Genomic DNA, 27,948 nt, shown 5'->3' on the forward strand with positions numbered 1-27,948 from the left:
AGATCAGGAGGAATAAGAGGAAATTTTTTTTTTTCAAAAAGACCTTATAGTTTTTGAGAAAATCGATGTTAAAGTTTCAAAGTAAAAATGTATACATTTAAAAACCCGCCGACTTTAACGGTTAATAGCAAAGCCTGCTTAAAGTTTAGGAACACCAAATTCCTAGGGTATATTAAGGGGATCAGTGGAAATAAGAGGAAAATTTTTTTTTTTCAAAAAGACCTTATAGTTTTTGAGAAAATCGATTTTTAAGTTTCAAGGGCAAAAATGTCTTTTAAATGCGGAAAATGTCAGGTTTTTTTGCACAGGTAACAATAGTGTATTATTTTCATAGATTCCCCCAAGTGGGAAGAGTTTTACTTACTTCGTTCTGAGTGTGGGAAATATAAAAAAAAACGACGTGGGGTCCCCCCTCCCAGACCTCTTTAACCCCTTGTCCCCCATGCAGGCTGGGATAGCCAGAATGCAGAGCACCGGCCGCGTGGGGCTCCGCACCCTGACTATACCAGCCCGCATGGTCCATGGATTGGGGGGTCTCGGAAGGGGAGGGGCAGCCAAGCTTTCCCCTCCCCCTCCGAGCCCTTGTCCAATCCAAGGACAAGGGGCTCTTCTCCACCTCCGATGGGCGGTGGAGGTGGAGGCCGCGATTTCCTGACGGGGGGGTTTTCATGGTGGAATCTGAGAGTCCCCTTTAAAAAGGGGTCCCCCAGATGCCCACCCCCCCCCAGGAGAAATGAGTATAGAGGTACTTGTACCCCTTACCCATTTCCTTTAAGAGTTAAAAGTAAATAAACACACAAACACTTAGAAAAAGTATTTTAATTGAACAAAAAACATAACCACGAAAAAAGTCCTTTAATATTCTTAATTAACCAATAATACTTACCTGTCCCTTTAAATAAATGATCCCACGCAATATCCTCGGAAATGTTCTATCAGTTACAATGTAACAAAGTTATTACAATGTAACAACTTTGTTACATTGTAACTACGCCGCACCCGACGTCACTCGCCGCTCAGCCGCCGCACGGACCCGACAGAGCTCTGAGCTATATAGCTCAGAGCTCTCTAAGCATCTTTGTATTTGGGCTCCAAGGAGCCCCATTGGTCCTTAGCAGACCAATGGGGTTCCTTCTGATTTGAAGGAACCCCATTGGTCTGCTAAGGACCAATTTGGCTCTTTGGAGCCCAAATTCAAAGATGCTTAGAGAGCTCTGAGCTATATAGCTCAGAGCTCTGTCGGGTCCATGCAGGACGCTAAGTCCCCGCCGGCTCCGCTGCCCTCCCCGCCATGTGGGTGACATGTGGGTGACAGATGTGGGCGGGGTGGACAGCGGGAGCTGCGGGGACTTAGCGTCCTGCACGGACGCATAATTGCTGCGGCGGCTGAGCGGCGAGTGACGTCGGGTGCAGCGTAGTTACAATGTAACAAAGTTGTTACATTGTAATAACTTTGTTACATTGTAACTGATAGAACATTTCCGAGGATATTGCGTGGGATCATTTATTTAAAGGGACAGGTAAGTATTATTGGTTAATTAAGAATATTAAAGGACTTTTTTCGTGGTTATGTTTTTTGTTCAATTAAAATACTTTTTCTAAGTGTTTGTGTGTTTATTTACTTTTAACTCTTAAAGGAAATGGGTAAGGGGTACAAGTACCTCTATACTCATTTCTCCTGGGAGGGGGGGGTGGGCATCTGGGGGACCCCTTTTTAAAGGGGACTCTCAGATTCCACCATGAAACCCCCCCCCCCCCAGGAAATCGCGGCCTCCACCTCCACCGCCCATCGGAGGTGGAGAAGAGCCCCTTGTCCTTGGATTGGACAAGGGCTCGGAGGGGGAGGGGAAAGCTTGGCTGCCCCTCCCCTTCTGAGACCCCCCAATCCATGGACCATGCGGGCTGGTATAGTCAGGGTGCGGAGCCCCACGCGGCCGGTGCTCCGCATTCTGGCTATCCCAGCCTGCATGGGGGACAAGGGGTTAAAGAGGTCTGGGAGGGGGGACCCCACGTCATTTTTTTTTTATATTTCCCACACTCAGAACGAAGTAAGTAAAACTCTTCCCACTTGGGGGAATCTATGAAAATAATACACTATTGTTACCTGTGCAAAAAAACCGGACATTTTCCGCATTTAAAATACATTTTTGCCCTTGAAACTTAAAAATCGATTCTCTCAAAAATTATAAGGTCTTTTTGAAAAAAAATGTTTTCCTTTTATTCCCACTGATCCCCTTAATATACCCTAGGAATTTGGTGTTCCTAAACTTTAAGCAGGCTTTGCTATTAACCGTTAAAGTCGGCGGGTTTTTAAATGTATACATTTTTACTTTGAAACTTTAACATCGATTTTCTCAAAAACTATAAGGTCTTTTTTTAAAAAAAATTTTTCCTCTTATTCCTCATGATCTCCTTAATATATTCTCCAAATTTGAGGCTCTTAGCATTTAAGGGGGCTTTGCTATTAATCATTAAAGTCGGCGGCTACCTAACATTGATCCATGCGTCAACTTTTCCGCTTAGGACCATGGCCATACGCATTAATTTCATAATACCCACTGTAATGCGAAAATTACGGTTACGCGAAATTTCGCGAAATCCTTCTTCATTACGATTATGTACTTACGGCCATAATCGTAATTACACGAAATTTCGCGAAACCGTAATTACGTCATTACGCTCATCTCTACTAACAAACTGTTCCCATCTTCTGCCTATACCTCTCATACTGTGGATGTCCTTGGAACGTTCTGTTGTGTCATATGAATTGTTGTGTATAGATAGAGTAATTGGGGACCCAGTGTAAAACTTGCACTGAGGGTCAAAACTCCTTAGCTATGCCACTGTGTGCAACACATGCTACTTTATCACTATTTGATGTCTGTGCATATGTCTGTGCTGATTAACTGCGTAGACCTGATTACCTGCTCTGGCTCATATGGACTGTGTTGCCCTGTCTACCTGTACTGGGGCATATCGACTGCATTGTTCTGATTACCTACACGGGGGCATATGAACTGTTAGCTCTGCTTACCTGCACGGTGGCACTTGGGCTGTGCTGATCTGGTTACCTGCACTGGGGCATATGGTCTGGGCTGTTCCCTCTCACTCCCGGCCATGCCACCCCCCAGCAGCCAATGGCGCTCCGCCATCACCCCCGTTCGTCGACTCAACGTCAGCTGCGACTCTGCTCCTATTGGTCCACTGCCCTGTCGCATCTCCCATACCAGATCCCAGCTCCTTCAGTGGGAAGCATCCGGTACCCCATCCCACGAGGGCACGCAACTATATGACTCTGTCTGGAGCCACGTCCATCTAATCTCAGCTTCTGCTCCAAGGTTCCACGAGGGACAGAGGCGTAGAGGCTGTCGCTCAGGTGCACTCGTGAGGCTAAGGAGGAAAGGTTTAAGGTCAGCCATTCCCTCAATCCTCCTAGCAAACGTTCGCTCCCTCCCCAACAAGCTGGACGAACTGCTCCTTCTCTGCGAGAGGAGCAATCTCAGTGTGAACACTCCAGTCCTTTGCTTCACAGAGACTTGGCTCCACAAGGATATCCCCGACGAGGCCATTCAACTCCCGGGTTTCAGCCTCACCCGAGCTGACCGTGACACTGTTCTGTCTGGGAAAAAGAGAGGCGGTGGCATCTGTTTCCTCATCAGCTCGGCATGGTGCCCCAACATCACAGTTCTAGCCAGGAAATGCTCCCCAGACCTTGAGCTCCTCCTTGTCAACTGTAGGCCAATATACTCACCAAGGGAATTCTCTTCATACGTCCTTGTCGGAGTGTACATTCCACCAGATGCCAATGTCAAATCTGCCTTGCTTGACCTGAGCGACTCCATTTCCCAGTGGGAGGCGTCCCTCCCAGACTCGTTGTTCATAGTTATGGGCGACTTCAATAGAGCCAACCTCCGCCATGAACTGCCACGCTATCACCAGCATGTTGCCTGCCCCACCAGAGACTCAGCCACACTCGACCACTGCTACACCGTCCTGAAGGATGCATACAAAGCTGCCCCATGGGCTGCACTGGGCTCCTCAGACCACTGCCTTATCCATCTCATCCCTACCTACAAGAGGCGCCTGGAGTCAGCAAAACCGGTCCTCAAGTCCTCCAAAGTCTGGTCAGCTGAGGCCAAGCTCCAACTTCAAGCATGCTTCGACTGTACAGACTGGAAGGCTCTAGAAGCACCTAACCTGGATGAGTGGGTGGAGAACGTTACCTCGTACATCAGCTTTTGTGAGGACTCCTGTGTACCAACCAAATCGTACAAAGTATTCCCGAACAATAAGCCATGGTTCTCCAATAAGCTGCGGCAACTACGGAAGAGCAAAGAAGCTGCGCATAAGTCAGGCAACCGTGTGGACTACAGGAGGGAGAGAAACAACCTTAACCGTGAACTGAAGGCTGCCAAGCGAGAGTTCGCTGAGAGGATGAAACAAAACCTCTGCTCAAACGATTCACGTGCCGTATGGAATGGCCTTAAAGCTGCCACCAATTACAAGTCTCCCCCACAACATGCCACACCTAGTATCGAACTCGCTGAGGAACTCAGCAAATTCTACTGTAGGTTTGAGTGCCAGGACTCACCTGCGGGGCATCTGTCACTGTCCGATACCCCTCTGACCCCAGCAGACCACACCTCTAGTCTAAGTCCACCCCCGCTGGTAGTGTGTGAATCCGACGTCAGGCACCACCTGTCAACACTGAACCCCAGAAAAGCCTCTGGCCCTGACGGTGTGTCCCCTGCCTGCCTGAAGTCCTGCTCACAGCAACTTGCCCCCATTCTCACCACCATTTACAACAAGTCACTTCAGTTGGGCAAAGTTCCTGCATGCCTAAAGAGGTCCACCATCATTCCTGTCCCCAAAAAGCAGGGAGTCACTGACCTCAACAACTTCAGGCCTGTGGCACTAACATCTGTTATCATGAAGACCCTTGAAAGAGTTGTCCTGTCCTTCCTGAAGTCCCTCACCATGCCCCTACTTGACCCATTCCAGTTTGCGTACAGAGCAAACAGGTCCACCGATGATGCCATTAATATCTGCCTGAAGCTCATTGGCGACCACCTGGACAGGCCAGACTCTTATGCCAGAATACTCCTCCTGGACTTCAGTTCGGCCTTCAACACCATCTGTCCATGCACACTGCAGGAGGGTCTGGCAGCACTCGGGGTACATCCCACCCTACGCCTTTGGATCACGGACTTCCTATCCAACAGGTCACAATCTGTCAAGCTGGGTAACATCTCCTCTCTACCACAGACCACCAATATGGGGGCTCCACAAGGCTGCGTCTTGTCTCCAATGCTGTTCTCCCTCTACACGAACAACTGCAGATCCACAGCGGACTCTGTCAAAGTTATCAAATTTGCAGATGACACCACTATCGTGGGCCTTGTCACAAAAAATGATGAGAGTGCCTATCGTCAACAGGTAGACAGAATCTGTCACTGGTGCAGGGAGAACAAGCTGGTACTTAACACAGGAAAAACCGTGGAGATGATTATCGATTTCAGGAAGCAAGCTCTCCCACCACTACCAATCCAGATTGAAGGCACTGACGTGGCGATAGTTCCCTGTGTCCGTCTCTTGGGCACCACCATCTCAAATGACCTCAGATGGAAGGCCAACACTAACTCCACCCTGGCGAAGGCCCAAAAAAGACTCTTCTTCCTTTGCCAGCTGAAAAAGTTTGGCATGCCCCATCAGGTTCTCACAAGATTCTACACTGCCACCACAGAATCTATCCTCTGCTCTTCCATCCTGGTCTGGTACGCTGGTTCCTCCGCCAGTGACAGGCTAAAGCTCCAGAGGGTCATTAGATCAGCAGAGAGAACCATCGGGAAACCCCTCCCTTCACTTGACCTACTTTACAACTCGAGACTGCGCACTAGAGCGCTGAAGATAGCAAACGACCCCTCCCACCCTGGCCAGTGCTACTTCAGTCGCCTACGTTCAGGGCGGAGATTCCGGGTCATCCCCACCAGGACTACGAGGCACAGGAACTCGTTCTTCCCCTCTGCCGTCAACCTCCTGAACTCCTCCCATGTTCTGCCTTCACCCGCACCATCTTAGGTTCACAGACTGGCCCTGTCACAGACATTCTGTCTGCTCGGAACTGTAAGGGCCCTGGCTGCCCTTTTCCACACAGACCTCATAGACTGGCATCGTTACCCATAGTATTTTTTTTTTTTTTTTTTTTTTGTTAAATGCAACTGTATTATCTGGTTAATTGTGTTATCGTGTATGTCTCCTGTATACTGCACCACTGTCATGTTTGTTGCTGAGCTCTGTATGCGCCAAATCCAATTCCAGGCATGACCCTGTCATGCTTGGCGAAATAAAAATGATTCTGATTCTGATTCTGATTCTGATTTGGCTGGACGGTGTCCTGTATCATTTCAACGCTGTAATCTGCTTTGGGTCCCTGTTACAAGGACCCAGATGTGAGTGATCTTTTATTGTCTGTTTTTAACCAAACTGCTATTACATTTTATGCTGGGTACACTCTATGAGATTTTCTGGTCGATTTACTGTCAGATCGATTATTTCCAACATGTTTGATTTGCTTTCCGATCGTTTTCTGAGCAATTTCCGATCGATTTCCTATTAAAGTGCACGAAAATCGAACGGAAAAAGCTCGGAAATTGATCGAAAAGCAAATCGGACATGTTGGAAATAATCGATCTGACAGTAAAGCAACCAGAAAATCTCATAGTGTGTACCCAGCATAAGACTGATATGCTTAGATGAGTTTATTATTATCTTTTATGCTTGGTTTGTGGAATTGCCACATGTGAGAGCCTGTGAACTATTGTGGATACCTGTATTGGGAGAGGAGGCCAGCTGGGAAGATACCGGCCGCTGACCTTATCATGCTATGTTAGCCTCTACAACTCCGCTCTGTAAAGCACTACACTGGCTCCCCATCAGCTTTAGGATCAATTTCAAAATCCTGTGCTTGGCCTACAAATCAGTGCACAAGACCTGCCCGACCTACATCTCTGATCTGGTTCACAGGCACATACCAGCCCGCCCCCTCCGATCCTCCAATGACCTGCGCCTAGTCGCACCACGCATAACTCAGTCACACGCACGATTGCAGGACTTCACCAGGGCTCCCCTACTCTCTGGAACTCTCTCCCACCAGCCGTCAGACTCGCCCCCACCTTTAATACCTTCAAACAAGCTCTCAAGACTCACCTCTTCACGCTCGCATACCCCCTACACCAGCACCATAATATGTTCTGTTAGACCCCCTCTCAAAACACACACCTATTGTCTCCACCCCCACCCTTTAGATTGTAAGCCTCTGGCAGGTCCCTCCTCCCTAATGTATCCAGCTTGATTATGCAATCTTACTCACAACCACCCCTCTTGTAGACTCGAACAGTCTCTATCTTGACCTATGACACTGTATTGTTATCAAATCATTTGCATGATCTTGTTTTGTTGTGAGTTTCTGTATGTTCTACCTGTATGTTAACCCATTTATCTATTGTGCAGCGCTGCGTAATATGTTGGCGCTTTATAAATACAATAAATAATAATAATAATATGTTACAGACCCTGTAATTAAGGTCTGTAGCAATCTGGTAAGCGCATTTAGTTTTATGGTGCTTGTGGTGGTGGACTTGTTTAATTAGCGCTGAAGGTTTACACTGATCACCTCTGACCCACTGAAAGGGTCAATACTACTCCTAGATTAATGATGCTGATGATGACTCTATATATTGGACTATATAACATTTTATATATCCCAACAATTATGGGGCTGATTCACTACATTTATCTCATAAATTACCTCACCTTTTTTCCCTGCAGCTATAAGGAAACGTAATTTATTTTTAAATAAACAGATAAGGAGAAATAAATCATGAGGTATGACGGATAAGGGGAGATGAATAATGAGGTAAGACAGATAAAGAAAAATAATGATGGTTTATGGTTTGGAAGATAAACCATGAGTTGAGGCATATAAAGAGAGATAAATATTGTAATAAACAGATAAGGGAGTTGGTTCACATAGCTTACCTATTTTTCTGCTGTAGGGAGAGCAAATGCATAAGATAAAAGGATAAGGAGAGAACATTTATGAGCTAAGTCAAATAAGGAGAGATAAACCATGAGTTAAGTCAGTTAAAGGATACCCGAGGTGATATGTTTTGTTAAAGAGAAAAAAAGCAGTGTGACCGGCACTCAAAAATAGGGACTGGAAGCAGCACTGGATTCTGGTCACAAATAACACCGTGCTCACATCCATAAACCAAGGTAATACTTAAGAAGGAGAATGAAAGCAGATCTGGCACCGGCTGCAGTTAACCAATTTCCTTTAATCCAGTGGGTACAGCATACAGACAGGTAGTGAAAGGGTCGGCCTAACAGCCGTTTCGCAGGTCTCCCTGCTTCTTCAGAGGCACATAGATAGGGCACGTAAAAAGGCTCCCCCATATATATATACATAGTGTACTATAAACCTACCTCCCCCTCTGATTCCATAGCGCTAGTGGGAGACGCCTGCCGCGGCCGTTCGGGTCCGTCCCTTCCGGGAACGCCCCTCTGATGTCATAGAGCCTATTAGGCGGCGGTTTCCTCACCAATCAGCGCTACACAAAGGCCGGTATCAGCGGGGGACGGCAAGCTACAGAGGACAAAAAACTGTTGTAACCATAGTGATGACCACGCTGGGCGCATTTCCAAACAGCGTGGTGTCAGATCATTCCTCCGACTACACCAATATGGAAAAGCACAGTTATTTAAATGAAAAAACATTTCCTCTGTTTTATTACACCACAGTTACCATGAGTTCTATAATTTGCAAGAATAGCACATGATTTTACATGTATCAGGACCTATCAGGAACACCCAGTCCGGTATGTCCCATTATCCCATAAAGAACAGGTTATGTCCATAAGCTTTCGCCTAATCTCAAACTCAGCAAACTACAGTCCTCAGAGCAAGGCATAGAATTGATGCTGGTAGGTCAGCTTACCGACCAGAGTCCATTCAGATATCTTCATGCCCAATTACAGGGGAGCCTTCTGGTACCCTAAAGACAGGGACAAAAAACACAACAATAAATAATTATTATAAATATGAAAATTACAAACAAACAAGGTAAGTTAAAAACATTACAGTGAGGCATTCCTAAAAGGATTTTGGCAAGACACTTTCGTTTAGGAAAAAAGTTGGGATAAACATCCCATACAGTAGCATCAGAGACACGAAAAAATGCTCAATATTTTTCAAGAAAACAGTAAAGCTCATTCCTTTCGTTAAGGCCCAGACGTCCACAGGCCTTTGTTCTAGATATCCACTTAGCTTCTTCCTGTCTAAGAAGTTTTTCCCAGTCCCCCCCTCTCCTCGGTTGGTCCACTGCCTTTATACAAGTAAACCTTAAAGGGGAATTCACATTTTCATGGGCCTCTAGAACATGTTTAATCATACGTCCTGCTCCTTTCTTAGTTTTAAGCGAATTTACGTGTTCCTGAAACCTTGTACAAAGTTGCCTAGTGGTCATTCCAATATAAAAGCGATCGCAGGGGCAGAGTATTGCATATACCACATGTGTTGAACGACAGTGTAAGAAATCTTTAATCCGGATTGTTTCACCACCCAGTATAATGTGTTTCCCTGGCACAAATTTGAGACAGTGATTGCAATTCCCACATTTAAAACAACCTTTAGGTTTTAGACTTGTCAACCAATCCAACTGTTTCTCTGCTCTACATTCACTTCTCACTATGACATCCCCAATTGTTTGGGCCCTGCGGAATGTAATGAGGGGTTTCTCAGGGAGTTTTTTTCCCTAGAACAGGGTTTAATCTAAGGTCTCCCCAGTTTCTATGAATGGAATTTTTTAATTTTCTTGCCATAGGTGAGTATTCAAAAACCAAAGGTACCCCAGGGGCCATATCTCCTCCCTTCCCCTTCTTTTTCCTCTTTCTACTGAGCAGTTCAGTTCTCGATTTTTCATCGGCCCTCTTAAAGGCCGTGACAATGAGGGACAGAGGGTAACCCCGGGACAGGAATCTCCGTCCTAATTCAAAACTTTGTTCCAAAAAATCTGAATTTTTGCTGTTGTTTCTTTTTAAACAAATAAACTGGCTGTAAGGGATCGCATTTTTTACATGTTCTGGGTGATAACAGGAATAAAGAAGGATGTTATTTGTGGATGTGGGTTTCCTGTAGCCTTTTGTAATTAATTCCCCATCCTCCACCTTTGGTTTTTGAATACTCACCTATGGCAAGAAAATTAAAAAATTCCATTCATGGATTGGTTGACAAGTCTAAAACCTAAAGGTTGTTTTAAATGTGGGAATTGCAATCACTGTCTCAAATTTGTGCCAGGGAAACACATTATACTGGGTGGTGAAACAATCCGGATTAAAGATTTCTTACACTGTCGTTCAACACATGTGGTATATGCAATACTCTGCCCCTGCGATCGCTTTTATATTGGAATGACCACTAGGCAACTTTGTACAAGGTTTCAGGAACACGTAAATTCGCTTAAAACTAAGAAAGGAGCAGGACGTATGATTAAACATGTTCTAGAGGCCCATGAAAATGTGAATTCCCCTTTAAGGTTTACTTGTATAAAGGCAGTGGACCAACCGAGGAGAGGGGGGGACTGGGAAAAACTTCTTAGACAGGAAGAAGCTAAGTGGATATCTAGAACAAAGGCCTGTGGACGTCTGGGCCTTAACGAAAGGAATGAGCTTTACTGTTTTCTTGAAAAATATTGAGCATTTTTTCGTGTCTCTGATGCTACTGTATGGGATGTTTATCCCAACTTTTTTCCTAAACGAAAGTGTCTTGCCAAAATCCTTTTAGGAATGCCTCACTGTAATGTTTTTAACTTACCTTGTTTGTTTGTAATTTTCATATTTATAATAATTATTTATTGTTGTGTTTTTTGTCCCTGTCTTTAGGGTACCAGAAGGCTCCCCTGTAATTGGGCATGAAGATATCTGAATGGACTCTGGTCGGTAAGCTGACCTACCAGCATCAATTCTATGCCTTGCTCTGAGGACTGTAGTTTGCTGAGTTTGAGATTAGGCGAAAGCTTATGGACATAACCTGTTCTTTATGGGATAATGGGACATACCGGACTGGGTGTTCCTGATAGGTCCTGATACATGTAAAATCATGTGCTATTCTTGCAAATTATAGAACTCATGGTAACTGTGGTGTAATAAAACAGAGGAAATGTTTTTTCATTTAAATAACTGTGCTTTTCCATATTGGTGTAGTCGGAGGAATGATCTGACACCACGCTGTTTGGAAATGCGCCCAGCGTGGTCATCACTATGGTTACAACAGTTTTTTGTCCTCTGTAGCTTGCCGTCCCCCGCTGTGCGTCTATTGGCCGGCTGATACCGGCCTTTGTGTAGCGCTGATTGGTGAGGAAACCGCCGCCTAATAGGTTCTATGACATCAGAGGGGCGTTCCCGGAAGGGACGGACCCGAACGGCCGCGGCAGGCGTCTCCCACTAGCGCTATGGAATCAGAGGGGGAGGTAGGTTTATAGTACACTATGTATATATATGGGGGAGCCTTTTTACGTGCCCTATCTATGTGCCTCTGAAGAAGCAGGGAGACCTGCGAAACGGCTGTTAGGCCGACCCTTTCACTACCTGTCTGTATGCTGTACCCACTGGATTAAAGGAAATTGGTTAACTGCAGCCGGTGCCAGATCTGCTTTCATTCTCCTTCTTAAGTATTACCGAGGTGATATGTGACATGATGAGATCGACATGGGTATGTACAGTGCCTAGCACACAAATAACTATGCTGTGTTCCTTTTTTTCTTTCTCTGCCTGAAAGAGTTAAATATCAGGTATGCAAGTGGCTGACTCAGTCCTGACTCACACAGGAAGTGACTACAGTGTGACCCTCACTGATAAGAAATTCCAACTATAAAACACTTTCCTATCAGAAAATGGCTTCTGAGAGCAGGAAAGAGATAAAAAGGGTCAATAGTTCATAGATTTTTAGCTCTGGCATACTTCAATGAATGTGTCATTGAGCAAAAACAATAAAATAGTTAAAACTTAAAAAGTAGATTTAAACATAAAATAAAACTGTGGAATACATAGAATAGATACAATCGTTTATTTCATTAGTTTATTTTCGCCTCGGTTGTCCTTTAAGGAGAGATAAATCATGAGTTGAATTAGATAAGGAAAAATAAATAATGGGTTCAGTCACTTAAGGAGGGATGCATTTTGAGTTAATAAGTAAGGTGAGATAATTCAACAGAGAAGCATTGTGAAGGAGTCCAAAGGAAAGATAACAAAGATTATTAGATAAAAATAAGGATTTAGGGCCCTTTTAATTTAAATTGTTGGAACGCAATTGCTGGAGGGGAGCAGAGAGGTATGTGACTGGCAGCTGCTGTTTCTCCCCTCACAACTTTGCAATGCCCGAGTCTGTAGCCACCCCCCAGCAACATGCACAGAGAGCAGGGCAGCTGCGGACCGGGTCTGTGTATTGCTCGCGGCCAGCATATCAGGCTATTAACTAACCGAGTGCTGGCCGTCCCTTCTATCCTGCCACCCTTGGCCCGCGCTCATGTGGCCTTGCCACAAATTTGGACTAGGATATATATGTTGTAACAGGTTTTTAACAATCAGGAAGTTTTTCTTGAAGGGATATCATTCAAATGTTCTAGATGAATCTGTAAAGAAACAGAACAGTCACTGACCTAGGTAAGCAGCCAACGGTTCATTTCTTTCTTCTGCTCTTGTCTGAAATGAATTATTTCCGGGGTTGACAATAGCATCAGAATTCATCATGACAACGGTCCCGTTCCAGTCATAGGCTCCAACTGCGCCGAGCATCACCCAGTCCTGCATGATTACAAAACACACACTTACATTGGAGGAGATAGGCTGTGTTTATTTTCTTGCAAATCAGCAAGGGAGAGAAACAGTGAGTGTGCACCATTATATGCCTGTATGCCAATTATCAAAAAAGGCCACATCTTGGAAACATATTCAGCATCCTGCGGTGCAGCAACTGCATGCACAGTCTCTGTGGCGCAATTGTTTAGTGCAAAGGCAAGGCCATCCCTGGGTGGGCTTGAACCACCAACCTTTCGGTTAACAGCCAAATGCACTAATCAATTGCGCCACAGAGAATGTGCATGCAGTTACTGCTAAATAGCTATCTGGGGTTCTCTTCAGACAACTGTTGAACACAACAGGCAAGGCCGTCCCTGGGTGGGTTTGAACCAATAACCTTTTGGTTAACAGACAAATGCACTAACCAATTGCACCACAGAGATTGTGCATGCAGTTGCTGCTAAATGGCTATCTGGGGTTCTCTTCGGACAACTGTTGAACACAAAAGGCATGGCAAGGCCGTCCCTGGGTGGGCTTGAACCACCAACCTTTTGGTTAACAGCCAAATGCACTAATCAATTGCGCCACAGAGACTGTGCATGCAGTTGCTGCTAAATGGCTATCTGGGGTTCTCTTCGGACAACTGTTGAACACAAAAGGCAAGGCCGTCCCTGGGTGGGTTTGAACCACCAACCTTTCCGTTAACAGACAAATGCGCTAACCAGGAGGGTGGAGGGGGTGTTTTTCACCTTCCAAAACGGTTTTGGAAGCATTTTAAAGGGCACCTCCTTTTTTTTATCCAGATATCTGAATAGGTCGGATATCCGCGAATAATGCGTTCGGATATCTGCGTTTACGCGTATCCAGGTATAGGCTCCCCCAGTATAAGTAGCCAGCTATAGGTGGTGCCCCAGTATAGGCCAGCAAGATACAGGTGCCCCAGTATAGGTGTTCAACTATAGGTGGTTCCCCGGTATAAATAGGATGGTATAGTTGCCCTGAGTATAGGTAGCCTGGTATGGGTGGTGCACCAGTATAGGTTAGCCAGGTACAGGTGCTCCCAGTATAGGTAGCAAGCTATAGGCACCCCAGTATAAGTAGCCAAGTATAGGTGGTGCCCCAGTATAGGTAGCCAGGTACAGGTAGTGCCATCAGTAAAGGTAGCCAAGTATAGGTGATGCCCCAGTATAGGTAGCCAGGTATAGATGGTGCCCCAGTATAGGTAGCCAGGTATAGGTGGTTCCAGCCCCAGTATAGGTAGCCAGGTATAGGTGGTGGCCCTGTGTAGGTAGCCTGTAGCCAGATATAGGTGGTGCCCCAGTATAGAAAGTCTGCTGTAGCGGGCTCACTCATATGCTCCCCACTTTCAAGAGCTGATGTCACTCTTCTCTCAGTACTGGAACGCGGTGTGCTGGTTAGTGAGCCACAGGCCCGCAGCCAGCACATGCAGCCCTTCCTGCACTTTGGAAGGGGGCCCAGGACCCCCAGAAGACCTGGGCCCCTCACTACAGTGTCAGTTGTCCCCCCTGATGGCCGCCCTGAATATCTTTATTTAGCTAAAGAATTCTTGATGAATTTATAACAGGAAGCATAGCCTTTGCTTGTATACTGTATTTTACCTTAGCATAGTGAGCACTGAATCCAGATTGCGACATTTCCATTTCGAAGGACACTGCCTGTTGCTCTGTTGTAGCTGCAAAGAGGAAGAAAAGTTGTGTTATTATTTAAGAAGAGCAGTATGTCCAATTAGCGGTGTATTAGCTCTATCATCTGTAATTCTGCTAGTGTTTCTAGTGTTTCTATTACTGAGAAGACCTCTGAGGATTACATGCCTTATCTATGGAATGCAGCACAATTTACAATATGGTGTATTTCAAGTTGAGACAGCCAAAAGTTGCCCGGCAGAGTAGGGTTTTGTGTGGAAGCAGTGACAGGTTAGGTCATACTAACAAATATACTAACATGTATGCTACTTTCATGATACATCCTATTTTTTTAAGAGAAAATAACTGCTGCCACTGAGGGACCGTGCTGCCGCTGAGGGAGTCATCAGATACTCACTTTGCCACGATCCACACGCTGCTACAAACTTCTTCCTGCTCTTGTGTTCCCTAGGGGGCGCTCTTACTGTGAGCTGGAACGAAGCTGAAGACAGGAAGAAGTTTGTAGCTGCAGTGAGTGGATCGCGGGCTAAGTAAGTATCTGAAGACTGCTGAGCTGCTGCTGGTCTGTGCTGCTGAGTTCCCCCCTCCGCCTGGCTACCTATGCAGAGGTACCTATTCCTGACTATCTATACAGAGGCATCTAATCCTGACTATCTATACTGAGGTACCTATTCCTGACTACCTATACAGAGGCATCTAATCCTGACCATCTGTACAGAGGCATCTAATCCTGACTATCTATACAGAGGCATTTAATCCTGACTATCTATACAGAGGCATCTAATCCTGACTACCTGTACAGAGGCATCTGATCCTGACCATCTATACAGAGGCATCTAATCCTGACTATCTATACAGAGGCATCTAATCCTGACTATCTATACAGAGGCATCTAATCCTGACTATCTATACTGAGGCATCTAATCCTCACCATCGATATAGAGGCATCTAATCCTGACTATCTATACAGAGGCATCTAATCCTGACTATCTATACAGAGGCATCTAATCCTGACTACCTGTACAGAGGCATCTAATCCTGACTATCTGTACAGAGGCATCTAATCCTGACTACCTATACAGAGGCATCTAATTCTGACCATCTATACAGAGGTATTTAATCCTGACTCTCTGTACAGAGGCATCTAATTCTGACCATCCATACAGAGGTATCTAATCCTGACTACCTATACAGAGGCATCTAATCCTGACTATCTGTACAGAGGCATCTAATCCTGACTACCTGTACAGAGGCATCTAATTCTGACTATCTGTACCGAGGCATCTAATCCTGACTATCTATACAGAGGCATCTAATCCTGGCTATCTATACAGAGGTATCTAATCCTGACTACCTGTACAGAGGCATCTAATCCTGACTATCTGTAACGAGGCATCTAATCCTGACTATCTATACAGAGGCATCTAATCCTGGCTATCTATACAGAGGTATCTAATCCTGACTATCTATACAGAGGCATCTAATCCTGACTACCTATACAGAGGCATCTAATCCTGACTACCTATACAGAGGTATCTAATCCTGACTACCTGTACAGAGGTATCTAATCCTGACTATCTGTACAGAGGCATCTTATCCTGACTACCTATACAGAGGCATCTAATTCTGACCATCTATACAGAGGTATCTAATCCTGACTATATGTACCGAGGCATCTAATCCTGACTATCTATACCGAGGCATCTAATCCTGACTACCTATACAGAGGCATCTATTCCTGACTACCTATACAGAGGCATCTAATCCTGACTATCTGTACAGAGGCATCTAATCCTGACTATCTATACAGAGGCATCTAATCCTGACTACCTATACAGAGGCATCTAATCCTGGCTATCTGTACAGAGGAATCTAATCCTGACTATCTGTACAGAGGTATCTAATCCTGACTATCTGTACAGAGATGCTGACTACCTATACAGAGGCATCTAATCCTGACTATCCTGACTATCTATACATAGGCATCTAATCCTGACTATCTGTACAGAGATGCTGACTACCTATACAGAGGCATCTAATCCTGACTATCCTGACTATCTATACATAGGCATCTAATCCTGGCTATCTGTACAGATAGTCAGGATTAGATGCCTCTGTACAGATAGTCAGGATTATATGCCTCTGTACAGATAGTCAGGATTATATGCCTCTGTACAGAATCTGTACAGAGGCATATAATCCTGACTATCTGTACAGAGGCATATAATCCTGACTATCTGTACAGAGGCATCTAATCCTGACTATCTGTACAGAGGCATCTAATCCTAACTGTCTATACAGAGGCATCTAATCCTGGCTACCTATAAAGAGGCATCTAATCCTGACTATCTGTACAGAGGCATCTAATCCTTACTATCTATACCGAGGCATCTAATCCTGACTATCTGTACAGAGGCATATAATTCTGACTATCTGTACAGAGGCATATAATCCTGACTATCTGTACAGAGGCATCTAATCCTGACTATCTGTACAGAGGCATCAAATCCTAACTGTCTATACAGAGGCATCTAATCCTGGCTACCTATAAAGAGGCATCTAATCCTGACTATCTGTACAGAGGCATCTAATCCTGGCTATCTATACCGAGGCATCTAATCCTGACTATCTATACAGAGGCATCTAATCCTGACTATCTATACTGAGGCATCTAATCCTGGCTATCTATACCGAGGCATCTAATCCTGGCTATCTGTACCGAGGCATCTAATCCTGACTATCTATACAGAGGCATCTAATCCTGACTACCTGTACAGAGGCATCTAAACCTGACTATCTGTACCGAGGCATCTAATCCTGACTATCTATACAGAGGCATCTAATCCTGGCTATCTATACAGAGGTATCCAATCCTGACTATCTGTACAGAGGCATCTAATCCTGACTATCTGTAACGAGGCATCTAATCCTGACTATCTATACAGAGGCATCTAATCCTGGCTATCTAATCCTGGCTATCTATACAGAGGCATCTAATCCTGACTACCTATACAGAGGCATCTAATCCTGACTACCTATACAGAGGTATCTAATCCTGACTACCTGTACAGAGGTATCTAATCCTGACTATCTGTACAGAGGCATCTTATCCTGACTACCTATACAGAGGCATCTAATTCTGACCATCTATATAGAGGTATCTAATCCTGACTATATGTACCGAGGCATCTAATCCTGACTATCTATACTGAGGCATCTAATCCTGACTACCTATACAGAGGCATCTATTCCTGACTACCTATACAGAGGCATCTATTCCTGACTATCTATACAGAGGCATCTAATTCTGACTATCTATACTGAGGTATCTAATCCTGACTACCTGTACAGAGGCATCTAATCCTGACTACCTATACAGAGGCATCTAATCCTGACTATCTATACAGAGGCATCTAATCCTGACTATCTATACTGAGGCATCTAATCCTGACTATCTGTACAGAGGCATCTAATCCTGACTATCTGTACAGAGGCATCTAATCCTGACTATCTATACAGAGGTATCTAATCCTGACTATCTATCTATACAGAGGCATCTAATCCTGACTACCTATACAGAGGCATCTAATCCTGGCTATCTGTACAGAGGAATCTAATCCTGACTATCTGTACAGAGGTATCTAATCCTGACTATCTGTAGAGAGATGCTGACTACCTATACAGAGGCATCTAATCCTGACTATCCCGACTATCTATACAGAGGCATCTAATGCTGGCTATCTGTACAGAGGCATATAATCCTGACTATCTGTACAGAGGCATCTAATCCTGACTATCTGTACAGAGGCATCTAATCCTAACTGTCTATACAGAGGCATCTAATCCTGGCTACCTATAAAGAGGCATCTAATCCTGACTATCTGTACAGAGGCATCTAATCCTGACTATCTATACCGAGGCATCTAATCCTGACTATCTGTACAGAGGCATATAATCCTGACTATCTGTACAGAGGCATATAATCCTGACTATCTGTACAGAGGCATCTAATCCTGACTATCTGTACAGAGGCATCTAATCCTAACTGTCTATACAGAGGCATCTAATCCTGGCTACCTATAAAGAGGCATCTAATCCTGACTATCTGTACAGAGGCATCTAATCCTGACTATCTATACCGAGGCATCTAATCCTGACTATCTATACCGAGGCATCTAATCCTGACTATCTATACAGAGGTATCTAATCCTGACTATCTATACAGAGGCATCTAATCCTGACTATCTATACAGAGGCATCTAATCCTGACTATCTATACTGAGGCATCTAATCCTCACCATCTATACAGAGGCATCTAATCCTGACTATCTATACAGAGGCATCTAATCCTGACTATCTATACAGAGGCATCTAATCCTGACTACCTGTACAGAGGCATCTAATCCTGACTATCTGTACAGAGGCATCTAATCCTCACTACCTATACAGAGGCATCTAATCCTGACTATCTGTACAGAGGCATCTAATCCTGACTATCTGTACAAAGGCATCTAATCCTGACTACCTATACAGAGGCATCTAATTCTGACTATCTATACAGAGGTATCTAATCCTGACTACCTATACAGAGGCATCTAATCCCGACTATCTGTACAGAGGTATCTAATCCTGACTACCTATACAGAGGCATCTAATCCTGACTATCTATACAGAGGCATCTAATCCTGACTATCTATACAGAGGCATCTAATCCTGACTATCTGTACAGAGGCATCTAATCCTGACTACCTGTACAGAGGCATCTAATCCTGACTATATAAACAGAGGCATCTAATCCTGACTATCTATACAGAGGCATCTAATCCTGGCTATCTATACAGAGGTATCTAATCCTGACTATCTATACAGAGGCATCTAATCCTGACTACCTACACAGAGGCATCTAATCCTGGCTATCTGTACAGAGGTATCTAATCCTGACTATCTGTACAGAGGCATCTAATCCTGACTACCTGTACAGAGGCATCTAATCCTGACTACCTATACAGAGGCATCTAATCCTGACTACCTATACAGAGGCATCTAATTCTGACCATCTATACAGAGGCATCTAATCCTGACTATCTGGGGCAGCACGGTGGCGTAGTGGTTAGCTCTCTCGCCTTGCAGCGCTGGGTCCCTGGTTCGAATCCCAGCCAGGGCACTATCTGCAAAGAGTTTGTATGTTCTCTCCGTGTCTGCGTGGGTTTCCTCCGGGCACTCCGGTTTCCTCCCACATTCCAAAAACATACGGGTAAGTTAATTGGCTGCCCCTAAAATTGGCCCTAGACTACAGTACTTACACTACATAATATAGACATATGGCAATGGTAGGGATTAGATTGTGAGCTCCTTTGAGGAACAGTTAGTGACAAGATATATATATACACTGTACAGCGCTGCGTAATATGTCGGCGCTATATAAATACTAAGTAATAATAATCTGTACAGAGGCATCTAATCCTGACTACCTATACAGAGGTATCTAATCCTGACTATCTGTACAGAGGCATCTAATCCTGACTACTTATACAGAGGCATCTAATCCTGACTATCTATACCGAGGCATCTAATCCTGACTATCTATACTGAGGCATCTAATCCTGACTATCTGTACAGAGGCATCTTATCCTGACTATCTATACAGAGGCATCTAATCCTGACTATCTATACTGAGGTATCTAATCCTGACTACCTGTACAGAGGCATCTAATCCTGACTACCTATACAGAGGCAACTAATCCTGACTATCTATACAGAGGCATCTAATCCTGACTATCTATACTGAGGCATCTAATCCTGACCATCTGTACAGAGGCATCTAATCCTGACTATCTGAACAGAGGCATCTAATCCTGACTATCTATACAGGGGTATCTAATCCTGACTATCTATACAGAGGCATCTAATCCTGACTATCTATACAGAGGCATCTAATCCTGACTATCTATACTGAGGCATCTAATCCTGACTAACTGTACAGAGGCATCTAATCCTGGCTATCTGTACAGAGGTATCTAATCCTGACTATCTGTACAGAGGCATCTAATCCTGACTACCTATACAGAGGCATCTAATCCTGACTACCTATACAGAGGCATCTAATTCTGACCATCTATACAGAGGCATCTAATCCTGACTATCTGTACAGAGGCATCTAATCCTGACTACCTGTACAGAGGCATCTTATCCTGACTACCTATATAGAGGCATCTAATTCTGACCATCTATAGAGAGGTTTTTAATCCTGACTATCTGTACCGAGGCATCTAATCCTGACTATCTATACCGAGGCATCTAATCCTGACTATCTATACAGAGGCATCTATTCCTGACTACCTATACAGAGGCATCTAATCCTGCTATCTATACAGAGGCATCTTATCCTGACTATCTATACAGAGGCATCTAATCCTGACTACCTATACAGAGGCATCTAATCCTGACTACCTATACAGAGGCATCTAATCCTGACTATCTATACAGAGGCATCTAATCCTGACTATCTATACTGAGGCATCTAATCCTGACTATCTGTACAGAGGCATCTAATCCTGACTATCTGTACAGAGGCATCTAATCCTGACTACCTGTACCGAGGCATCTAATCCTGACTATCTATACCGAGGCATCTAATCCTGACTATCTATACTGAGGCATCTAATCCTGACTATCTGTACAGAGGCATCTAATCCTGACTATCTGTACAGAGGCATCTAATCCTGACTACCTGTACCGAGGCATCTAATCCTGACTATCTATACCGAGGCATCTAATCCTGACTATCTATACAGAGGCATCTATTCCTGACTACCTATACAGAGGCATCTAATCCTGCTATCTATACAGAGGCATCTTATCCTGACTATCTATACAGAGGCATCTAATCCTGACTACCTATACAGAGGCATCTAATCCTGACTATCTATACAGAGGCATCTAATCATGACTATCTATACAGAGGCATCTAATCCTGACTATCTGTACAGAGGCATCTAATCCTGACTATCTGTACAGAGGCATCTAATCCTGACTACCTGTACCGAGGCATCTAATCCTGACTATCTATACCGAGGCATCTAATCCTGACTATCTATACAGAGGCATCTAATCCTGACTATCTATACAGAGGCATCTTATCCTGACTATCTATACAGAGGCATCTAATCCTGACTATCTATACAGAGGCATCTAATCCTGACTATCTATACTGAGGTAACTATCCCTGTGTCAGAATTCTAGCGGTTTTATTTATGCAGGAAAATCTGTCATATGTGTATGTATATATAAATATTAATAATCAATATTTCTATATTGAGGTACTAACTCCTGGCGATCTATACAGAGTCATCTATCCCTGGCTTTCTATATTGAGTAATCTATCCCTGGCTTTCTATACTGAGGTATCTATCCCTGGCTTTCTATACTGAGGTATCTATCCCTGGCTTTCTATACTGAGGTATCTATCCCTGGCTTTCTATACTGAGGTATCTATCCCTGGCTTTCTATACTGAGGTATATATCCCTGGCTTTCTATACTGAGGTATATATCCCTGGCTTTCTATACTGAGGTACTGACTCCTGTCGATCTATACAGAGGCATCTAATCCTGGCTGTCTATACTGGAGGCATCTAATCCGGGCTCCCTATACTGGAGGCACCTACTCCTGGCTATTTAATGTAGGGTGGGGGTGGGGGGGGGGGGGGGGCGGGTCCAAATTCTGCATTGGGGCCCTGAGGTTTAAAGCTACACCACTGACTTTCACATTGAAAATTACTGCACAATCACTGCTATTGTGCCGCAATTCAGTTCCACCCTTTTAAGATGGATTTGAATTGGCTGCAGGACTTTTTCTCCTGTGTGAACTCGGTTTCCCCAGCTTCACATTGGTGGTGAGTTTATTTGCACCTTACAGTTCCTCTTTGATAGTCATAGACAGATTCTCTCTCTAACAATATGCCTAATGTATTGAGATACATAACAAAGCAGGCAAAACTAAAGCCAATACCTTTGAACACAAATTTCACAGCAGTGAACATGTTCCAAGAAATCTTCTGACTGACGGCTGTAGCAAAGCATTTACCAGAAAGCTTATGAAGCAACTTTGTGTTGGCTATGAAATACAACACTTTTTCACATCCAACACTGGCAAAGCCTCACTAGTGAAGCAACTTCATTTCTGCTAAGAAGAGAGTATAAAAGGGCCCGTTCTCACTTGTTATAGCAAAATGCTAGTGATTAGCGCTAGCATTTTGCACTGGTGATTTTTTCCACAATTAACAGTTAAATCACTGTACACTCTCGTGATTTTTGAGCGATCACAATTATCGCTTTTTAGCACTCTAATCGTGATCGCTCTTGCATCGTGGAAAAGAGCTGCATGTAGCATGTTTTGTGATTGCCGCTAATCACCGGCGATCGGCAGGAATTGTAGCAGTGAGATCACTGGCATATAGCTAGTATTGCGCTAGCGCCTTAAAAAGCACAAGCGATCGCCGGTGATTCAGCGAATAGAGCTAATCGCCCACTAATTGCCTCAGTGAGAAAGGGCACTGATTTTTTGCTGCGGTCCACAGAAAATCTTTAATATACAACAGGCCATTCACCTTCTACCACTGCTCCAGCTGTACTCCTTACTAAGGGCTCGATTCACAAAGCGGTGATAACCCAGTTAAAGACTTTAGGCGTGATAACCATTTTTATCATGCCTAAACTCAGTTTAGGCATGATAAGTTTAGGCATGATAAGTTTAGGCATGATAAGTTTAGGTGTGATAAGTTTAGGCATGCTAAGTTTAGATAAGTTTATTACGCGCGCAAAGTCCCGCACGCAAAGCAGCGCCATTAAACTCTATGCAAAGTGCACCAGACTTTGCTAGCGCAAAACTTTTGATCAGCTGTGCACTGCGGTGCTAACCCAGTTGGTGCTTAAACTTATCACGCCTAAAAACTTATCACACCTAAACTTATCATGCCTAAACTTATCACACCTAAACTTATCACACCTAAACTTATCATGCCTAAACTGAGTTTAGGCATGATAAAGGGCTTTTCACCAGGGTGCTAACTGTTAGCACCGCTTTGTGAATCAGGCCCCTAAACTCTGTTTAGGCATGATAAGTTTAGGTGTGATAAGTTTAGGTGTGATAAGTTTAGGCGTGATAAGTTTAAGCACCAACTTGGTTAGCACCGCAGTGCACAGCTGATCAAATGTTTTGCACTAGGAAAGTCTGGTGCACTTTGCATAGAGTTTAAGCGCCTGCTTTGCGTGCGGGACTTTGTGCGCGAACAAAACTTATCTAAACGTATTATGCCTAAACTTATCACGCCTAAACTTGCTTTTCACCAGCGTGGTGCAATGGTTATCACGCCTAAAGTTCCTAACTGGGTTAGCACCGCTTTGTGAATCGAGGCCACTGCCTCTAGGTATACATATATACATATGTACCGATGTCTATATCTTTTGTATACCATTGGCCAGGGCCGGCGCTACCATAGAGACAAAGGAGGCAGCTGCCCCAGGGCCCCAGAGCTCGTAGGGGCCCCCAGTGGCTACAAGAGGGGAAAAAATTCAAATCGACCTTATAGTTTTTGAGAAAATTGATTTTAAACTTTCAAAGGAAAAAAATACACATTGAAAAAACAGCCGACTTTAATGGTTAATAGCAAATCCACCTTACATTCTAGAAACCCTAAATTTGCAGGATATGTTAAGGAGATCATTGGGAATAAGAGAAAAAAACATTTTTTTCAAAAAGACCTTATAGTTTTTGAGAAAATCGATTTTAAAGTTTTGAAGGAAAAAAGTATACTTTTAAATGCGGTAAATGTCACTTTTAGTAGCAAACCTAAAGGTAGTGTAATTTTACATGTATCAAAAGAAAGAGCAATACATTTCCTGACGGGGTTTCCAGGGGGTCCATACGCAGCCGCAGCGCTTTGGCCAGGGATCGCTATACAGCCGCAATATGGCTGTATGAAGATCCCTGGCATTTTCTTCCTATTTTCCCAATTTTTTTTATGTTTAGAGTGTGGGAATTTTTTTTTTTAATTATGTGGGGTCCCCCCTCCTGAAACTTTTTAACCCCTTGTCCCCCATGCAGGCTGGGGTAGCCAGAATGTGGAGCTCCGACCGATTGGGGCTTCAAACCCTGACTATACCAGCTGCAAAAAAGGTCCCTTAATGCCAATTTTTGCTCCGGGGTATCTGTTGGTGGGGGGCCCAGGTTTATTTTGCCCTGGGGCACCATTGTTGCTTAAACCGGCCCTGCCATTGGCTGTATTATTATATGTACCACATGTTTGTTTCTTACTCTGTACTGCACCACGTAATATGTTGGTGCTTTATAAAATCAATGATAATCTTTCCATACCTATTGCTGGATTTTGCTGAATCATAATATATATTCATTTATTCAGGCCGCCCTCTAGGTAAATCTACGCCGCACTTGTGGCTGCCTAAGCTTGATGCGGTATAGTTTGAACACCGGAGCCTCCCTGCAAGGGACATGAGTGCATCCCCCGCAGGCACAGAGCAGCTGAGTTCTGTACCTCACCTCAGTCAGAGGCTGTTTTCATTGGCTCTTGATGCCCTGATCACTGTGAGCCAATCACAAAGTTTGACACCACCCAAGTACATTTAGCAGCTTTCTAATTGTATGAATCAGGTAACAGATGCATTGTGGGAACCTTGAATACATTTTTATTTAAGGCTTGCCTAAAAGATACTTACAGTAATTTTGTAATAATGATTCACACACTTTTCATATTTTAGGTTTTCATCTGTCTAGATTTGGACTTTTAGGACAGGTTTGCTTTTATTACTAAGGCACGGTTTTCCTAAATAAGGCCTTTAGCTGTTCTGTGGAGTTCTAAAGAAATAAGGAGCGTATAATATACTTTAATGTAAAAGATGGATTGGGATCACAGTCCTGCATATTCTCAGTATAAATAAACAACGCCCAACAGCTTCCATGAGAAGAGCTAAACTACAAATTTCTCAGAAGCCATCTGTTTATTTGTGGGAATAAAATCTTCCCCCACCCAAACAATGGCTGGTTATTCAGACACAGGGCTGTCAAGGAGCAGAGGCGTAGCAAGGCGGGATGCAGGGGTTGTGACCACATGTGTGACCACATGGGGCTCTTCTCCAGCCCCTGCAGTAGCTCTTTATTGGTGCTCTAGTGGTAATTATTAACTCCATGTGTGCTTTAAAAAGGAGCTGTCAGCTATCTCACTAAAAAACCCCAAATATATAAGTAGATAAATACTTGCTTTACTTACATAACATATGTATTGCACTGCCCACGTTTTGATTGTAGTGATTTTTGTACAGTAAAAAAAATCCTTCTTAGCATTTCCCACTTTAAGTTTGGCTATTGAAGCCAATCCTGAAGTCATTTCCTCCCTTACTTTTTTCTGCCTGATTTGCCCAATAATTTCACCGGTGGGACAGTGGTGGAATGAGGACCCACAGAGAGAGAGAGAGGCTCTATGGGTTCCAGAGCATTCCCTCTTTCTAGGTGAGTATCTAAGGCTCTATGGGTTCCAGAGCGTTCCCTCTTTGTAGGTGAGTATCTAAGGCTCTATGGGTTCCAGAGCATTCCCTCTTTCTAGGTGAGTATCTAAGGCTCTATGGGTTCCAGAGCATTCCCTCTTTCTAGGTGAGTATCTAAGGCTCTATGGGTTCCAGAGCATTCCCTCTTTCTAGGTGAGTATCTAAGGCTCTATGGGTTCCAGAGAATTCCCTTTTGTAGGTGAGTATCTAAGGCTCTATGGGTTCCAGAGCATTCCCTCTTTGTAGGTGAGTATCTAAGGCTCTATGGGTTCCAGAGCATTCCCTCTTTGTAGGTGAGTATCTAAGGCTCTATGGGTTCCAGAGCATTCCCTCTTTGTAGGTGAGTATCTAAGGCTCTATGGGTTCCAGAGCATTCCCTCTTTGTAGGTGAGTATCTAAGGCTCTATGGGTTCCAGAGCATTCCCTCTTTGCAGGTGAGTAGCTAAGGCTCTATGGGTTCCAGAGCATTCCCTCTTTCTAGGTGAGTATCTAAGGCTCTATGGGTTCCAGAGCATTCCCTCTTTGTAGGTGAGTATCTAAGGCTCTATGGGTTCCAGAGAATTCCCTTTTTGTAGGTGAGTATCTAAGGCTCTATGGGTTCCAGAACATTCCCTCTTTGCAGGTGAGTAGCTAAGTTTAGTTTTTTCCGCTTCACATTTCCTTTAACAAACAATTCTTTTTCCTCTGCTTACACTCCTTACACAGAGGAGTCCCAGGAAAGATGGAGCTTGTGGTCTGTATCATGCATTTATTATACATACCAGGCTTGCCACTGGGGGGAAGGAGCCGATCCAGGGCACTTGACCAGATCTATCCATGTGGTGCCCCAAATTTATATCCAAAAAGTGCCCACCTGCGTCCCCATATGTCGGAGGTAATGTTTGCCTTTATTTCATGTGTCGGATGTAACATTAGCTGCATTTATCATTTGATGGTCATAGTAGCTTTGGCATTTTGAGGGCTCATGATTAATAAATGCTATGCAAACTTTAAGGGTAATTATGTGAAAGGTCTTCGGGTGATGACTTTCGGCAAATGACAAAATCCATCACAGTCCTATGAGAGAAAAGAGCTTTCTAAAATGTTATTGTATTGCAAGCTGAACTGTAAGGCTCTCTAAAATGAATGGCTCGTGAAAAGTAGAGAAAAGTGCTTCCTTATCCTAAGCAAGCCAGGAACAGATCACCAAGCGATAAAAATCACCTCCTTTACCTATGTGAAGAGCACCCAATAGCATGCACACTCACTGTGTGGCCAGCATTACATTGGGTATTCAGAATGTCAAATGTAGGCAATTCTTTAAAAGGAAATACATATAGCAACCTAAATGTTCCTCTTACTGCAGTGCACCTCTATAGAGAAGACAATTAACTGTCTAGAAGTTTTTCGAAAAATCAGGAAATTTGGGCGCCTGGGGCTAAAGGACTATTTGGCCGCCCTTAGGTGCCAATGCAAAATATTTGCTATTGGGCGCCAAAGAAGACATTTGGGTGCCCAATAAATAGCAGGTGAGAATTTATCGCAAAAACAGTTTTTTTTTGTTTTGAGAATTAGTGTTTTGTAAATTATTATTTTGAACTTATATATCATAGAAATGTATCGCTTTTTATATTAACGTTATTTGCGGTGGAGAAAAGGGGTTTTAGGGTTAGGTGTCAGGAAGGGAATATTAGGCTTAGGCGTCAGGAAGGGGGGTTTTAGGGTAAGGCACCACCAGGGGGTCTTTAGGGTTAGGCACCACCAGGGGTGTCTTGGGGTTAAGCACCACCGGGGGGGTCTTAGAGTTAGGCATCGGTAGAGGAAGGGTTCTGTGCGAGAGTAGGGTTAGGTTTAGTTGTAGTAAAATTTCGTTTATATTTACCAATGTTTTACTATG

At 44.0% G+C, this 27,948-nt stretch overlaps 1 protein-coding gene across 1 annotated transcript in view; it reads right to left on the reverse strand.

The window, feature by feature from the left end:
• Window positions 1-27,948, reverse strand: part of ITGA1 (integrin subunit alpha 1) — a 178,344-nt gene that overhangs the window by 66,071 nt on the left and 84,325 nt on the right. Inside the window, exons 10-11 of the mRNA XM_068271771.1 lie at window positions 14,471-14,544; window positions 12,713-12,857 (exon numbers count right to left, since the gene is read on the reverse strand). Of these exons, the coding sequence (XP_068127872.1) occupies window positions 12,713-12,857; window positions 14,471-14,544 (219 nt within the window). The remainder of the gene's footprint in view (window positions 1-12,712; window positions 12,858-14,470; window positions 14,545-27,948) is intronic.

This window comes from Hyperolius riggenbachi, chromosome 1 (assembly GCF_040937935.1).
Source record: "Hyperolius riggenbachi isolate aHypRig1 chromosome 1, aHypRig1.pri, whole genome shotgun sequence".
Lineage (NCBI taxonomy): Eukaryota > Metazoa > Chordata > Amphibia > Anura > Hyperoliidae > Hyperolius > Hyperolius riggenbachi.